The sequence below is a fragment of the Juglans microcarpa x Juglans regia genome, chromosome 1S (genome assembly GCF_004785595.1).
Source record: "Juglans microcarpa x Juglans regia isolate MS1-56 chromosome 1S, Jm3101_v1.0, whole genome shotgun sequence".
In the NCBI taxonomy this organism is placed as follows: domain Eukaryota; kingdom Viridiplantae; phylum Streptophyta; class Magnoliopsida; order Fagales; family Juglandaceae; genus Juglans; species Juglans microcarpa x Juglans regia.
The window spans coordinates 22331383-22350272 of record NC_054595.1 but is presented as its reverse complement, the minus strand read 5'-3'; the positions used below and the strand labels follow the sequence as shown (position 1 = coordinate 22350272).

Here is an 18890-nt window from a genome sequence, read left to right as displayed (position 1 = left end):
TTAGTATCCTCATTGATAATAGTCCTGGACCGGATGGTTTTAGTTTTTTTTTCCTTCGTGTCTGTTGGGACTTTATTAAGGAAGATCTTTTGTAAGCTACTTCTGAGTTTTTTCAATATAAGTCTCTTCCTAGGTTCTTCACCACGGTCCGCTTCTTACATTGTTCTGATTCCCAATGTGGATAATTCGTCTGGCTTTGATAAGTTCACACCAATTAGTCTTTGCTCGATTTTTTATAAGATTTGTGCTAAGGTTATTCTGGCTCGTATGATGATTATGTTTTCCAAGATAATCTCCCAAGAGCAAGGAGTTTTTATTTCTGGTAGAAGTATTTTTTTAAAATATCAGCTTTACTCAGGAGATGACGCATTATCGTAATAAAAAATATTTTGGGGAGCAATGTGTTGATTAAGTTTGATATGTCGAAAGTCTATGATAGAGTTGACCGAAATTTTCTTTTACATGTTTTGGGTGCTTTTGGTTTTTCGGATCAAGTTTGTGCTCAGATTAATCTTGTATTTCTCCGCCTTGGTGCTCTGATTGGGTGCTCTTAATAGCATGACAAACCGGACAAAAAAAAAAAAAAAAAAAGATTGCAATGAATCGTTGTCAATGGTCTCTAATATAATAAATAAAAAAATATTTACAAAGATTCCTATATTAATTTGTCGTTGCAAAGTATATAAACATTTATAGAACAAAAATAAAAGAATTTAAAAAGTATATGTCAAGTCATCGGCCTACTATATTTTTGGTGGTGCTACTCCACGAGGGGTGCTACCTACGGAAGCCACCGAACACCCATTTTTTTTCTGTTTTTTTTTTAATATTTTTTTAAACTCTTTAAATATTTTTAAAAATAAAAAATAACAAGCACAAATTCATTAAAAAAAAATTCTTTAACTATTAAGTGGTAGTAGTAGTAGTAATAATAATAATAATAATAATAATAATAATAAATTTAATCGGTGATTTTTATTAGTAGATTTTGTGGGTGAAAGTAGTCTTTTCTTTTTATTTTATGTTCTTTGGTACACAATTATTCTATAAAAAAAAGATAAACATAATCTTTGGTCTCATCGGCTTCCTCGTAGGATTTACTGGTCATTATATTGCGTTAATTAAAGAATTATCCGACGACTCCCCAGTCTTACCCATACTCATCAGCTGCTTACTAGCTATCATATTTTTTTAGTAATTTTTCATTTTCTTTAATGGTTAAGGAGAGAGACTTCTTCCTTCCTGGAAACTGCCAAGTGAGAAAGACATGTGCATGCACTTCTTCTTCTACTGGACCATTCAAGCGACTTTTATGCTCTGTGGAATATCTGATCTATAAATACCCAACAAAGACCTTGGGACATTTTGAGCTCAAGGATCCCATTTAAAAAAGAAAGTGAGCTGGGGATCAGTATTTGGAGTACTACAGATCAGTTAAAAGACTTGGAGAACAAAGATGGTGAGAGCTCCTTGCTGTGACAAGGTGGGATTAAAGAAGGGGCCTTGGACTACTGAAGAAGATCAGATTTTAATGTCCTACATCCAAAAATATGGCCATGAAAATTGGCGTGCGCTTCCAAAGCAAGCCGGTAACTACAAAATCCTGCCTGTTTTTTCTCTGTAAATATGTCTATAGATAGCCATATCTTTTTCAAGGATTCAGTACTGCTGCTCGTTTTAGGTGTATGAAATGGAAGAAGAGTAGTTATCTTAATGCTGTCGTAATGATCTTTATTTGTTTAATTTTTCCCGTTTTCTTTGTTTGGTTTAGGTCTGTTGAGATGTGGGAAGAGTTGCAGACTCCGGTGGATAAACTACTTGCGTCCAGATATAAAGAGAGGAAACTTCAGCACAGAAGAAGAGGAAACTATCATGAAATTGCATGAAATGCTTGGAAATAAGTATGTATCGATCGATGAAGAATTACCAACTTTAAGAAATTGCTCTATTTCTGGTGGTTTCATATATAATTTAATTGCTGCTTACATGAACCATTAAAGAAATCATGACAATATTTGACCATATTTCACTTTCAACATCTTTTCGAACATCGCCAAGAAAAAATTAAAATAAATCTAATTAACGTGTTTAGTCACTTTAAACTTGCTGGAGATTCTAAGGTGTGTTTGGCAAGTGAGAGTATTTGAGGTACTCTCACTACTATTCTTTATTTTATTATTACTTTTCACCTACTTTTCTACTATTCCTTACTTTTCACCTATTTTTTAATATTTTATTATTATTTTTTCATTACATTTTTACTACTATTCACAAACATTTTCAATACTTTTCAAGTATTCTCACTACCCAAACGTAGCTTAAAACGGTTTTGATCAAGTGGTCTTTTTAATTAATCGTTTGGAGGGTATGCAGTGGGGACTAGAAGCCATTGTTACCAAAAAAAAAAAAAAAAAAAAAACAAATCAAGAGTACTAGCTCTAGCTACAGCAATATTTTTGCTGCGCATCTGCGCATGCTCACAGCCATGCATTAATATAAACACATGAATGTCTATATATATAGTCTGTGCATAATTAAGAGAGTTAGAATCAAAATTATTGCATCATTGATTCATTAACGAAAATTATGTTCCTTCGTTTTCAGGTGGTCAGCAATTGCAGCAAAATTAGCAGGACGAACCGACAATGAAATAAAAAATGTGTGGCACACCCACTTGAAGAAAAGATTGAAACGTAATCAGGCCAACCCGGAAACAATCCTACCTACACCAACAAACCATTCCAATGCCTCAAGTAAATCACCATCCTCCAGCTTGAATCTTCCGGCCCCACATGATCAAGAGACGTCTGAGACTGATCCATCATACACATCATTGTCACCACAGACATCTTCAAGTGATTTTTCATCGGTCACAGATGCCTCTCTTATAACCATGGAACCAAACAATCAGTACATGGACCATATAATTGAGGTTGAAGATATGTCGGAAAATTTTCCGGTGATCGATTACAGTCTGTGGTCGGAATCACCTTTGCCCGAGAACATGACCAGCGTGCCATCTGATTTATTTGCAATTAGTGATCATGAATCACAAACGTCTCAATATCTTTTCAATTCAGTTGAAGTAGTGGAGCCAGGGTATGATCATTTTGGTTCGATTATTGATGATGGCATGGAGTTTTGGTACAACCTTTTCATCGGAGCAGGGGGTTCACCGGAATCATCGGAATTTTGAAGAGGCTTTGCTTTCTGTTTTGTCGGCTTGGAATATTTGAATGCCTTAATCTTTGTCACGTCTTTGACCGTTAATTGCAACAACAAAAGGACAGCAATTTAAAGGCAAATGTGTCTCCAAGTCCTAGAGCCAGAATTAATCATCCATTGACGAACTGATCGATCTTGGCAATGAGGTTAAAGTTGAAAAGTATCTAAACTGGTGACAGGAAGAGATCAGTAAACTACGTAAAAAAAAAAAAAAATGATCGACACAGAATCAATATCACTGTAAAGTGATAGAAGGAGTACTTCATAAGAATGGAGTGTATTTTTTTGAATTCTAAGATCTTTCATTGAACTAAGAAATTATGTTTCTTCAGTACCTTAGCCATGTCAATTCTTTTGATTAGATTTTAATATAATGAAGATGACAGCAATATATAATTATATTCTTACATTAATTTACATTAATTACCTTAGCATGCTGGCTGTTATTAGGCATCCCTAATTAATTAATTTCCATCGATGAGAATTAATTTTCGAGCAACTTGCTTAGTAAATTAATTACTCAAATGTGATATTGATCTCCCGGCCATAGTATGCCAAATCGGTTGAAATCAATTATAAATTAATGAATAATTTCAAGGCGTACTGGCTGCATGACTCACAACTTGAATAATACATATCAATATATAGCGCTATGATTGAGAATCATTATTTATAATCTTAAAAATGGGACACATAAGAAGTCATTCGTTATTCGAATATATGCCAATTATGACGGCCATGCTTGTTAAAAAGAAAATTAGAATAAATTAAAAGCACGCGTGTAGATGAAGATCAGGACTGGATTAAAAAATGTGCAGCCAAGAAATGGAGGATTAAAAAAGAAAAAGAGAAGAAGAAGAAGAAGAGAGATTTAAAAATGAGAAAAATACGGATATAATAAATATATTCTCATCGTATACTATATATGACAATTAAAGATCAGGTTTGAATAGTGAGATGAGATGAGATAAAAAATAAAAATTGAATAAAATATTATTTGAATATTATTTTTATTTTGAGATTTGAAAAAGTTGAATTATTTATTATATTTTGTGAGAATTTAAAAATATTATAATGATTAGATGAGATGAATTGAGATATTCTGTTAATCTAAAGAAGGCGTAATGACTTGCCAAACTTTTCTGATCCTTATGTAAAAGGGTGTACAGTATCTGTGATCATATAGAAGAAATATGTTGAATTAAAAATGGAGGCATTTAATTCAAAGAAAGTACTATGCAGTTGGTCATTGCATGTAAGCTGTACTCCACCTTCTAATTACTAGTTAGAAAAATAAATCGCTTTCTATTTTTTCTAAAACAATTTCAAATTTTCGAGCTTTCAATATTAATGCATTATTAAGTTCAAGGTGGTGAAGATCAAACGGAAAAGGACAGTACTACAGTTATTGCTCAAACATCCCGTTTGAACTTTCTGCTGTACGTGACATGTCATGTGTTTTAAAATCGTTTTATTAAAAAAAAAATAAAATTTTGAGCTTCCTGCTATTCGTGATATGCCACGTGTTTTAAAATCGTTTTATTAAAAAAAAAAAAAACTTTTGAACTTCTTGCTATATACGTGACAGTTTTAAAATCGTTATATTCAAAAAAAAGAAAAAAACTTTATCTCTCGCCCAACATCCCTTCCTCATTTTGTCTTTAAAAGTGAAAATCTCAAACCTGACATTCATTTCATCAGAGTTAGATGTTTGACCCCAACTGTATTTTAAAACCAAGAAAGCTAACCACTTTCTTTCTGGTGCCGTCTTCCGGTTCGTCTACTGAAGATGAAGAACAAAGGTTGAAGATAAAATGCTAATAGGTGGCTTTAATTTTTAATTTTTAAATATTTACAATATAACATTTCACATCAAGCAGAAGAGAGAACTGGAAGGGGGAGCGGAATACATAGCATTTTTTTTATCAGAAAAAGAAAAGATAAAAATTAGGGGGTGAAAAGTCATGAGGCTGTAGTAGTGGTGTACGTACTGTGTGGACAAACAAGCCATAGGAAGAACTTTTCACAAACCAAGTCAAACCTCCGTATATATATAAAAAATGATATATTTTATTAATATCCAGTGATATTTTACTAAGCACAAACCAAAAATACTCGTTGTCAGCCAAGATGGAAAAATAGTTAGAATGAGAAGAAAATAGCATTTTCCTTTTTTAATCTTCAGATATGTTCATCCGGCCGCTGCTTTCACGTACCCTTTCACATCGTTTACCGAAATTTTCCAGTCGTTGCTACTAATTGTCCGTGTGCTTCTTCCTAATTCTTTCCTTTACGTTTACTCTTCAACGATTTCTAAGTCTAGCTTATGTAGGGAGCGATATATGATACGATTTATCAATTCAATACAATCGAATAGATTTGAAATTAACGAGTTTGAGGTAGATGTTAAAGGGTTTGGACCGAAAATAGTTGACCCGTTAAATACGAGTCATAAACGGATCAATAACGGATCAATCAGTTTAATCCAAATCAATCTATTTTGATCTGTTTAGATTTTATTTCAACATTACAATTTTATTATTGTTGAGTTGTAATATTGATATTTCTCAGTATGCTTATGGTTTTATGATTGGGATTATAATTTTAGACCTATACTCATATTTGTTATTCTAGAATTTGTAATATTAGTTTTATTATATATTAAAATATTGATATTTTTTGTTACTACGTAACTAGTCTTATTTTTTTAAGATATTGTGGCTACTAACTAGTGAAATTACATATACATTTTAAGTTTTATGTGAAATGATGTTAATCAGGTCAAATAGATTATGCGTGTTAGTTTAACTCATTTACATAAAATGGTTTAAATAAGTCGTGTTGTATTGACTTATTTTTAATTAATTATTAAACAAATCAAAATATATTGACATGACCCTTATCTAATAGGTCGTATTAGAGTTTAAATATTTGACACGTTGAGTTTAACGGGTCAGTTGGGTTGACCTATATAGTCGTATGTTTATAACTTGATACAATTCAAAAACACGATTTGACACCTCTAAATTTACACTATATTTTTTCTTTTTTCTTTTTTCCTTTTTAACAACACCGATTACTCATTTCCTAAAAAAATCCTTTATAAAAATTAATACTATATAATATTTCTTTTATAAAAATTCCTCAAAAAAATATTTGTTCGCACTTTTCGAAAACTTTGGGGGTTTATGTACTTCAGCCTCTATTTGAGTTGTAAAAAGAGAAAATAATGAGGGAAAGAGAGAGGTTGATGACATAATAAAATACTCTTATCTAGTATGAACAGTAATTTACCAATTTTAGAGAGTATTTAAGAATTACTGTAATTCATATGTTGAGTTTTAGACTATTGGCTAGTCCAATATTAAAGCTTTTTGACAAATATAACTAAATTATCGATTTGTATTGACATTTAGTTAGGTCATTACCAATACTTTTAAAGGTAAATTTTAATAACAAGTTTTTATTTTTAATTTTATTTTTTATTGACATACTCAATCCATTATCAATATTGAAGCCTGTCACGTTAACTAATATAAAAATGTTATATTTTAAATGTTACTATAATAATTTTGATTCCTTAACAAATTATGAGTGTGTTTAATAGAGAATCGACTCGTAGTACTGCTGCGTCCGAGTCACATTTTAAGATAACTAATCCTACATTCCACACTAACATTAATTACTCAAATGTGATGATCTCCCCCATAGTATGCCAAATCGGTTGAAATCAATTATAAGTAATTATTGATTGAAGATCATTATGTTGTCTTTCATAATTATCCCTACTCTATCCTCTTTCACCATAATCTCTTAAAGACATGTTTGGGTAATGAGATGAGAATTTTATAAATAATAGTGAAATATTTAGAATTAAGATTTTTATTGAATTTTGAGAAAAAAAAGAAAGATAAAAAGTTGTATAAAATTATTATAAAATTAAAATATTGTTATAATATAATTTTTGTCTTAAAATTTGATAAAGTTATAATGATTAGATGAAAAAATTGAAGATTTGAAATTGAAAAATATTTTATATTTAAAAGATTTTAGAAATAAAATTATGAAAAGTTTTGATAAGTCCCGGCGTAGCGTTTTTTCACAAGTCCCGACATTTTGATCTCTTCTAAAGTTGCTTTTGCTTATTTATTCGAACGCACATTTCGTTTTAGGCCCACGTGAATAAATTATTGTTAACACCTTGGACGTCGGCATCCAATGGTGCTTCAGATAGGAATCTAGACAACTTCTATATCGAATTATATTTCAACTAGTGGCTAAAAACCATGACCATGTCCTCGTAATCAGGTTTAACAGTAATGCATGCAGGGAGAACCAATAATAAAAATAAAATAAAATAAAAAATTACATCTTATGGATCCACAGAGCCTCTTCCATACATTCAAATATTAAGTTGATAAAATCCATTAATTAGGATGATAGTTATAAATTCAAGCATCCAAGTAGAAATGCAAGCCGCAAAGAGTATAAAATACATAGAAGCAGCTTCTCCATCATTAACAGTTCCTCTAAATCTTTAACAATGGCATTATTCAAAACTCCAGCTACTTCAGTTGACACACAAGAAAGAGCCGGACGTACTACCACATTAGAGAAGGAACAAGAGCATTCAAGAGAGGCATGAGTAAGCCAAGGCCTTCTCCTCAGTGAGCTCCTCTGCTGTCAAGTCCAGCTTCTTCCTCGAGTATTCATCGATTGAAAGTCCTGGGCAGATAGAAGACAACAAGGTCAAGAAACAGGTTCGATTCTCCAAGAGAATCCTAGACTGAAGATTAACAAATAATGTAAATAATCTATTCTTTAATAGTTTGGTGCTTATATACTCATTAAAAAAATAGTTTGTTGCTGATCAAAGCCGTGAATTTTTCCCTACAAGTACAACTCAATATGAACCAGATTTATCTGTCATTCACGGGTAACGATGAAGCAGCACGAAGAACACCCCCCCACCCAAAAAAAAAAAAAAAAAAAAAAAACACAATTAGTAGTGCATGATGAAAATTACCCTGGACTATCGTCCACTCTCCATTGCGACAAGTGACAGGGAATGAATAAATGAGTCCGGCTGGTACATTGTATGAACCATCAGAGTATACTCCCATGGAAACCCAAGTGCCCTGAAATTGCAGAAAAAATGGTCATTGTGTAGGAAACGAACTTTTGCACATTATACAATCAAAGAATAGACAGAATGATACCAACCTCGGGGGTTCCAAGCACCCAGTCACGTATGTGGTCACAAGCAGAACTAGCAGCAGACAATGCACTTGATAGTTTCCTAGGTTTGATAATTGCAGCACCACGTTGTTGAACGATAGTTATGAATTCTCCCTTCATCCTTAGGTAAAGAAATTCATATCAACACTTCAATGAACTCAATACAAACATACTAAATTAACTATTTTTTTTTATAAGTAACAAACTAAATTAACTATTAATCCATTTTCATACCATGCATCATCATCAACAAGCTCGGGGACTGGCTTCTCTCCAGAATATGTTTTCACTGTTGCATGGCTGACATCAGGATACTGGGTTGATGAGTGATTGCCCCAGATAATAACATTTTTAACATCAGAAACTTGAACATTTAGCCTTTCAGAAATCTGGCCCAAGGCTCTGTTATGATCGAGTCTAGTCAAACAAGTAATATTTTTCTCAGGGATTGATGGTGCGAATTCCTTCAATATCAGTGCATTGGTATTTTGCTGGGTTGGCAACAACCAAAACCTGCATAGGAAGTAGAAGGAATCTAAACATTGTGCTTGCTCATTTTCATATACAGTCGTTGTGGGGACATGGAATCATCTGGAAAGTTTTACTTAGAACTTCAAACTAATTGGTTTAGTACATAACGAAATGTTCCATGTTCCCAATGGGGACAACTATAGTCTAGGCCAAGCATAGTCTATGCCAAGCATCATGACTTATAAAAATAAAAATTTGAAATTGCCCGACTCTAAGTGATGATTCTTACTGTTACTTACACCCAGTGGATCTTCAACCTAAAAGTTGACTCTCCACCCTGTGATTACAAAGGAAGGAGGTGCCATTCAAACTAGAGCTCATTGATCTAAGTGATAGATCAGTAGATGAAATCTAAACAGAAATAAAGCCATCTAGTTCTCATGGTGCATACATTCACACCTAAGTTTTTCAGAGCATTTTAGATTTAATATGTTACATGTATGGAATTAATTTCAGGATGCCAGTCAAGAAAAAGGGAAACAGAATTAAGGCATGATTTGATTCTAACTTTTATTAATCGTCATCCATGCAGCTTGAGGATTTGGGATTTAAAACGGCATAGACTATATGATAAGGTGAAGCAAACAAAAATAACTAAATTTTATTTCCTGCTCTTACAAATTTCACTCACCTTGCAGTTTGCAGCTGCATGCTTTTCAAGGGCAGAAGCCTGAGTCTTGTAAATTGACACATTTTTTGACATCACATCTTTCCTCTCCATGCCTTCTTTCCTTGGAAACCCACCAACCATGATTGCAATGTTAACCCCAGTGCATGCCTCAACAACATATGTTGTAGCAACAACATGTGCAATATATACCATATCGTACCTCGTACCCTAAAAGATCCTTAGCAAATTAAAAAGCAGTGTATGGCTCATGCTTAAGTGATGTCATCCACATTTGACAGATTTAAGAGGCCATAAACATACCTTTAAGTAGAGGAAATGCAGCATCCACCAACTCCATTTTCACCCCATTCAATGCCTCTGCAGCAGGTGGGATATCAAGCATGTGCAGGATCACAGGATGGTTGGGACCCAACATCACTCCCCTAGCAATCATAGGCACGAGAGCATATCCGATTTGTCCTGAAAGTCCAGCAACAAATCATCAAAATATAAATTGTAAAGAAATGCTGTATAGTGGATAACTACAAAATTAACCACATAAGAAGGAGAATGTGCTAAGGCTACATTTTCTATGAAGAGGATGACATAAGTCACAAAAAAAATCCCAATATTATGACTCATGAGCATGGTATTAACAACATGATATGCATCTTCAATGACTCGTTATGAAGATGTAGCTACAGCCAAAGAACGTGTTTTAAAAACACGGCTACAATGTGGACTAACCATTCATATGCCAATTCTGACATTTTATTGACTTAAACAAGAAATATTTAGCTCGCTCAGTATGTTATTGTGGAATGAACACTCTATGTGTGAGAATCAATATGAGAGTAACACTTTTATTCAACTATGGATAATTAATGGATTTGATTGTGGGACAGCCAATACCATAACTTCAACAATTTGGAAATTCAAAACACGCACTGTAAAAACTACCATTGTCACATAAACCAAACATGGTACCAAAAGCTTAGGTCCATATCAGCAAGTCAAATGACAAGTCCGTGAGGCGACCTGTGCAATACTTTTCTGCTTAAAATGGTTTACGTAGATGAGGTTATTTTTCTCTAACTAATTTTCACGGGAGGTGGAATCTTTTGTTCCATTTGCATTCAATAAGAAAAATGTAAAGAGTTGTTAAAATTATAAACAAGTTGTGAAAAGAATTATACATCTATTACAGCTACGGCTCTTTAATATTATCAAAGGCACAAAAAAGTTCTGAGAAACTCTTAACAAATTCTTATCAGATATGCCACAAAGCATTCGAAAAAAAAAAAATGAAAAGATTAGGTAATAAAAGAAAATGATTGGTTCAATCTTTTGTATTTCTGTACAAATATCTGTGAATGGAGGAGGTGGTTCAGACAAGGTGCAGCAGAGTACAGTAGTAGTAGCTCAAGATGAAGATGAATATGAAGCTCAATTCTCCAGATTAACAGACTAACACTCTTTATTTTATCTTAGGTATATCTGTGCACATTACCTCTCTCTAATCATCATATACAGAACCCAAGTGTAACGATTACTATTAATTGGAATGGAAATACACCAGAGCTGGGCATGATCTCTGCTTTCACTGCCATAAATCTCTGTGGTTAATTTTCTTTCACAACACTTGTTTTATTGAGAGCTTGGTTGGAAAATACAACAGATTCTTTTCAGTACAAACATCTATCCATGGCCCTTTCCTATAGCATCTAAGAGGAGGGGGGGGGGGGGGGGGGGGGGGGGGGAGAAGGAAATAGAAAAAGAAAAGTAAAGCCACAATAATAGTACGTACTACAGACATTGTGCATGGAAACATTCTTATATTTCATTTCTGTGGCCCCTCCAATTCACCCTTGTTCGGTTCGGCTGCCCAATTGCAAACGTCTTCATAAACCAACCATACTTCTTTGTGATTACGATTTGCCCAGACATAGCTCCAAACAAGAATCCACATCCATATCCAATCGCGACTACTTTCCAACCAAATTCAAATGAGAATTCTGAGTTGTGGCTTGAAGATGGAGGCGGTGAGTCCTCAGGATTCCCACATTTCTTTGACAAAGGACTTCCACATAATTCAGAGTTCTCACTAAACGTACTGTTGTCGAATGTGTCGAATTGTTTCCCATGTGGTATAGGTCCTTCCAAACGATTATGGGAGACATTAAAGTATGAAAGGAAAGTGAGTTCCGTTAGTTGCAAAGGGATCGCACCAGACAAATTGTTTTGAGACAGATCCAATGCTTCTAGCCTTGTCAAGTATGCCAATGTAAATGGGATAGGTCCTGTGAGAAAGTTTGAGGAAAGGTTGAGCAAATTAAGTCCTTTCAGATTCCCCACCACGTCTGGGATTTCTCCTTCAAATCTGTTGTTCGAGAGATCAATAGCTATGAAGAAATCAGGAACTTTATGGTATACAATTTTCGTGCCTTTATTGATCATTGTCATTGAGTAGGAGCAGATATGGTTCATTCTATCTCCTGCAAGTGTCACTAGAATTTGGTTTTGCCCTATGTACTTCAAGCTCTCGGCATCGACGATTTGCATGGCTTTCCAATTTTGGAAGTGTTCAGAGGGCAACTTGCCGGTAAGATCATTATTTGAGAGGTCAATGATGTGCAATTTCGGGAAATCTAAATTGCTATCAGAACTTCCTATTGTACCATAGAGTTCATTAGATCTCAAAATGAGAATCCTCAACTCTGGAAGAATGCCCAACCAGGAAGGAAAAATATCATGAATCTGATTGTTACCAAGATTAACAGCTTCAAGCTTGGTACAATTTGCCAATGATCTCGGTACACGCCCCTGTAAATGATTTTCGCTGAAATCAATCATCATCAATTCGTTTGCTTCACCGCAGATCCGAGGAATGGTTCCATGAAAGCTATTGTTGTGTAGATCCAATTTTGTGAGAGAAGCACTCAAGTTGCCTAAACATTGAGGAAGATTGCTACTCAAGTTGTTGCTTGACAAATCGAGCTCAGTTATTAAACTTAGATTGCAAATCAAATGTGGAATTTCTCCGGTCAGTCTGTTGTTTGAGACCGTATAGAAATCAATGGAAGGTGGCGGGATTGGCAGTGACCCTTGAAGCATGTTAGAATCAAGCTTTAGTGACTTTAGATTAACGTAGGGGAGTACAACCGGAAGTTGGTTGAAACCGGTGAGAAAGTTGTTTTCCAGATCTAAAAGCCAGAGAGTTTCTATACTTATATTCCCCATCCATTTTGGAACTTGGCCGTGAATTTTGTTTCCACGAAGATCTAATAGCTCCAGCTGATCTTGGTTCCTCAGAAACTCTGGGAACTCACCCAAGTCACAATCAGCTATAAATAATATCCTAAATTTTGGAAAAGTTGAGTTGGTACTCGGATTTGTAAGCAATGAAATATCGTTTCTAGATAACTGCAATTCAACTAGCTTTCCGAGTCTCAGAAACAACTCAAACTCCACCCTGCCACTCAAATAGTTATCATTGAGATACAGAGTTTCAAGATTTACAAGCCTAGATATTGACTGTGGAATTGAACCGTGCAACCTACTTGATTGAAGATCTAAAACAATTAGATTGGTAAGGTTACCTAGTGAAGATGGTATTTCTCCATAGAAGCTCGTGTTTCCAAGTATCAATAAATTAAGGGGGCTGGTTCTGTGAAATTCTGGGATACAGCCCTTGAGGTTTTCATTATCCTGTATATTAAGACGCTGAAGCTTAGGTAGATGGAAAATTCCCACGGGAAACTCACCATGCAGGTCACACTCACTTAGAGATAGAACTGCTAAAGAAGATAAGTTTGCCAAGATATTGGGAACGTTGGATGATATGCCAACCTGTTTAAGAGATAGTACTTTCAAGTTTGTGAGGTTTTGAGCTATAACTGTTAGGCCAGATTCTTGGAGCTTCAACAACGGATTATATGAGAGACTCAAGAAAACTAACTTGGAGAGCTCTAAGATTTCTGTAGGGATTTGGCCAAAAAATACAGAGTTAGCGAGGTTGAGATTTGTTAGCCTTGAAAGCTGCCTAAAACTAGTTGGGAGTGGAGAACGCTTAAAGTGATTGTCGGCTAGATTTAAGCTCTCGAGGTGAGCAAGGCGGAAGAGGCTGCTATTGGAATTGAGAAAACCTTTAAGACAGCTACTACTGAGATTGAGGCCGATGACATGACCAGTGTCCTTATTGCACTCTACACCGTCCCACTTGCAGCAATCACTGATTTGATCAGGCTTCCACGATAAAACTTTCGGATAAGCAGAGAGATCTTCGGACGCGGACCGATTGATGATGAAGCTTTCCTTGAATTGCAACAAGGCAAATCTCTCATCATCATGGCACAAGGGCTGCACGCCAGAAGAAGAGGCAGAAAGTATAAGATAAAACATCATCAATGAAACAAGAAAGCGCACGATCAAGATGATGAGAGGAAAGGATAAATCCTTTGTCTAAAATATTGGAGCTGGGGAGAGATCAGAAAAGAAATGGAGGAAATGAATTTTAGATGATTTCATTCATTCAACGAGTAGGTGCTGAATTTAAACTAATCTTGAATGAGTTGGCAGGGGACCATATGTTTAAATTAGTCAAGTCGTCATCTCGTGTGCATGCTAAGCTATCTCACTTTCCAAGTCAAGTGATAAAGAGTTCAAAAACTCACCTTCCAAGTCAAGTCGTTTCCGTGAAATTGAAGGCTTGTGAAAGTAACCGTCGGCATTGCATGAACCGCGTGATGATCTTTCTCTCTTAGGAAATATGACGAATTAACTAAAGAAGTTCTGAATCCGTATGGATTCACACTTAGAAGAAAATGAAAAGTACAACTTAATATTATAATTAGAGTTTTTTCAACGTTCATACAGATTGTAAAATTTAGCAATTGGCAATTAACTCCGTAAAAAGGCCGTTTGTCACTTGACGAAGCCTTTTACAGTCCGCAAATCAAAACTTGACATGTGCCGTTCCTATTAATTTTTTTTCATTTCAATTTAGAAAAAGGAAAATTTTCTTGTAAGAAATTTCGTGCATCAAATAGCGCACCAATATTAAATTAAGGTATTTATTTAATAAAAAAATATAAATTAAAGATGAAAATAATTTTTATGAGACAGATGACCTTATTTTGCTCTCAAAAAATTTTTTCTTTTATTTTTTTTGTAAAAAAAAAAATTATATGAGTGTTTGTACACGGTTTGATACGTCAAAGTATTATGAAAAGTTAATTAAAAAATTATTTGAATTAAAAATATTATTAAGAATATGTTGAAGTTAAAAAAAATTTAAAAATCTGTTCAACTTAAAAAAAAAAAAAATCATTTTAATTAAAAAATTCAAAAAAAATTATGTTTAGCTGATTTTTTAAAAAGAAATCTGGTTTAAGTAAAAGAATTATAAAAATATCGTTATCTAAAAAAATGTGAAAAGTCGTTTTAACTAAAATTCCTTATAAAAATAGGTTGTTTAAAAAACGTTTAGAAAATCAGTTTAATTAATTTAACCAAAAAAATCTGTGTGAATAAGAAAATTCTGAAAAAACAGTTTCACTAAAAATTTAAAATACAAAAACTACTTGAGTAAAGCCTAAAAATTATAAATATTAAATAAATTCTAAAATAAAGAAAAAGAAAACTCTGCACGGTGGAGAAAAGAAAACTCAGCACGGTGTAGAAGTTTTGAATTAAAATGATTTTTAATATAATTTTCTAGTTAATATATTTTTGTGGTAATTTTGTGATTTGTTATAGTAATTTATGATGATTTTGTGAAGAGTAATACTGTGAAGATGTAGAGAGAGGCGAAGAGAGAGGCGAAGAAGGAAAGTATAAAATAAGATTACTGTTTATCGGATGATAGAGACTTTTAATTATAAGGAAATATATAATGAGATATTTTATTATCCATTGATATTTTACTAAGCACAATTAAACCAAAAATACTCGTTGTCAGCTAAGATAGAAAAATATGTTCATCCGGTCGTTGCTTTCGCGTACCCTTTCACATCGTTTACCGAAATTTTCCAGTCGTTGCTACTAGTTGTACGTGTGCTTCTTCCTAGTTCTTTCCTTTACGTTTACTCTTCACGATTTCCAAGTCTAGTTTATATATATATATATATATATATATATATATATATATATATATTTCAAATCTAGTTTATATAAGGTGGAAATATATGACATGATTTGTCAATTCAATATAATCGAATAAATATGAAATTAACGAATTTGAGTTTGATGTTAAATAGTTGGGATCGAAAAGAGTTGACTAATTAAAACACGAGTCATAAACGGATCAATAACGGGTCAATTCGCTTAACATGAATAAACCTATTTTGATTCGTTTAGATTTTATTTCAATATTACAATTCTATTATTATTGAGTTCTAATATTGGTATTTTTCAGTATGCTTATACTTTTATAGTTGAGATTATAATTTTGGACCTTTGATCATATTTGTTATTTTAGGATTTGTAATATTAGTTTTATTATATGTTAAAATATTGATTTTTTTGTTACTAAATAGCTAGTCTTATTTTTTTAAGATATTGTGGTTATTAATATATATAGATTATAACTTTCATGTGAAATTATATTAATTAGGTCAAATAAGTTATTCGTGTTAGAGTAATCCATTTATATAAAATGAGTTTAAATGAATCATGTTGTATTGATATATTTTTAATTAATTATTGTACAAGTCAAAATGGATGACATAATAGGACACGTTATTTAATAGGTTGTATTAAGGTTTAAAAGTTTAACACGTTTACCTTAAGGGATCGAGTTGAGTTACCTAGATAATCGTATATTCTTAACTTGGTACGAACCAAAAATATGATTTGACACCTCTAAATTTCATTATAAGAAAATTTTTTATTTGTAATCATATATTTTCTGTGAAAATAATTATTTCCTGTTAAAATGAGTGTTTTTATCGCAAATAATTATTCTCGTCGTAAATAATCTGTCACAAATGCTCATTTTTCTTATAAATTTACACTACTTTTTTTAACAATACCGATTACTCATTTCCTAAAAAATTCCTTTATTTATAAAAATTCCTCAAAAAAAATTTTTTTTTTTGCACTTTTCCAAAATTTTGGGGCTAAAGTACCCCCAAGTAACCATGTAGTTCAGCCTCTGTTCATTTACTCTCTGAAAGGAAAATTTTAATAGCAAGTTTTTATTTTTATTTTTATTGACATACTCAATCCATTATCAATATAGAAGCCTGTCACGTTAACTAATATAAAAAATTTATATTGTAAATGTTATTATAATCATTTTGATTCCATAACAAATTATGAGTGTGTTTAACAGAGAATGGACTCGTAGTACTGCTGCGTCGGAGTCACATTTTAAGATAACTAATGCTACGTACCACACTAATATTAATTACTCAAATGTGATTATCTCTCCCGCACTATAAGAAATTAGACATTTTTCAACACTCAAAATCGTCGCAAATATTTTTAATAATCACTGCATTTGATCATTTTCGATGATTTTCCATGAAATAAAGGCGCCACTTCTAATCAATTTCAGCGATAGGACAAAATCGTCAAAAAAGCTACTATTTCCGACGATGTTAGTCCGTAGCAAATGTCCCAAACAACGATGAAAATGATGTTTATGTTTACCATTAAATCGTTGAGAAAAATCAATTGCAGCGATATATATCGTTGCAAAAGGTTACTAAATTGCCAAAAACGCTTTGATTTTTTTCCAGTGGTTATGAATTATTGTCGCAATTATGCATTCCCAACGGGTAATTGTCGCCGAAATAGAGCTTTTGTGACGATAAGTTATCACTGCAAATAAGTTTAATTGATAAAAATAAATTCTCGGCGAATTTTACTCGTCGGAAAAGGTTTTTGACAAAATAAAAATAAAAATAAAAAACAAAAACATAATACATATAAAAATATAACACATCCAAATTAGGAATCTCTCTCTCTCTCTCTCTCTCTCTCTCTCATATTCATGATAGGGGGTACCAATAGATTAGAGATCCACAACTACCATCTCCATAGTTGCACACAAGAATGGATAAACCTTTTGTACAATCCTTTATTAGATGTACACTGCAACTAACCAACCAAAACTGATCTAAAAAGATATTTCCTCACCATAATATTAATCCAACTGACTTCATTCAGGCCCTGGATTTGTATTAAAATGTAATTTTGTGCGTAGTATCTTTAACCAACATGTATTCATCTAAGTGATGACACTTTAAAAAAAAAGATTATACAAATAATCTACTTGGTGGTTCGGGAGGTCCTAAAATGTAAGATCAACCAAACCAATTATTCAAAATGTATTTATGCAGTTTCTTTCTTATTGGTTTGGCTTTTACGTATTAATAGGGTAATTTGACCAATTGTCGTACACCCTAAACACTGAACACATTCTAGTGTTAGCTTGGTACCAACTTTATTTATATTGAAAAATATGGAATATTGCAAGTATTGAACAATATGAGAAGTCGGTGTTTAATGTTTTCAGGTTATCTCATTGGTTGAAGAATACCCAAATTAAAGACTATTATGAATATGGTATACAAACAATGGATCTGATCAAAGAGATCATCATAAGTGTTGGCTTTAATATGATTATGTTGTAAAACTGAACAAAACCAAAGAAATCCTTCCCAATCAGCTCTTCCAGGATCATCAAGATGTCATGGCTTCCATGAACAAAACCAAAGAAATTCACATTAAAAAAATAATAATATCTTATTTATATTTTTGCAAGCAAGTTATCTTATTGATACAATCAAATTGACTAACCTCTTATGCACTGCAAATTACAGCCCAACTAAAGAACTACATGATAAACAACTTACAACAATATAGCATAGGGTTTAATGCAATCATCCGTGCCCTGGTCATGGGGTTTCATACCATTGCATAATGAGTAGGGTGAGTTTGCTACAAGAGATATGTACATCAGACAATAAATACAATTCAAAGGGCTCGTCTATGGCTACATCTGAAACACAATTTCTGTACAGGATTCTAAGATGTTTGAACTTTGATTCAGTTGTTGAGCAATCTGGTTTGACGTGGCCTTATCATTGGTTCTATAATCAACACTATACAAAGGAGAACATTTGAATGGACTCTGTTTTGCTTTTTGACATAATCAAAGTTGCAGTACCTCACACTCTGAGCCAAAATTTTATTAGCTTATACAGTGCGAAAATGTCACGTATAATTAGACAAAGAACTTTGCAAATTAATGCCTTTGGCCGGACACAACCCAAAATAC

The 18890-nt window shown here is 33.1% G+C and overlaps 2 protein-coding genes and 1 pseudogene across 3 annotated transcripts; 1 reads left to right on the top strand and 2 right to left on the bottom strand.

Annotated features, from left to right (window-relative positions):
• Nucleotides 1–1362: 1362 nt before the first annotated feature.
• On the top strand, nucleotides 1363–3556 carry LOC121246975 (transcription factor MYB14-like). Its single transcript, XM_041145305.1, has 3 exons — nucleotides 1363–1589; nucleotides 1772–1901; nucleotides 2605–3556. The coding sequence occupies exons 1-3, from the start codon at nucleotides 1457–1459 to the stop codon at nucleotides 3194–3196; spliced, it is 855 nt and encodes a 284-aa protein (XP_041001239.1). The 5' UTR covers nucleotides 1363–1456; the 3' UTR covers nucleotides 3197–3556.
• Nucleotides 3557–7622: 4066 nt separating this feature from the next.
• LOC121247427 lies at nucleotides 7623–9817 on the bottom strand (annotated as a pseudogene). The gene is made up of 5 exons (XR_005937249.1): nucleotides 9626–9817; nucleotides 8698–8976; nucleotides 8449–8584; nucleotides 8252–8363; nucleotides 7623–7950 (listed from the first exon to the last, which is right to left on the bottom strand). The product of XR_005937249.1 is annotated as a malate dehydrogenase, cytoplasmic-like (transcript).
• An 88-nt stretch (nucleotides 9818–9905) lies between these two features.
• Nucleotides 9906–14334, bottom strand: LOC121247426 (receptor-like protein Cf-9 homolog). Its single transcript, XM_041145779.1, has 3 exons — nucleotides 14278–14334; nucleotides 11518–13963; nucleotides 9906–10084 (listed from the first exon to the last, which is right to left on the bottom strand). The coding sequence occupies exons 1-3, from the start codon at nucleotides 14332–14334 to the stop codon at nucleotides 9906–9908; spliced, it is 2682 nt and encodes an 893-aa protein (XP_041001713.1).
• Nucleotides 14335–18890: the final 4556 nt, after the last annotated feature.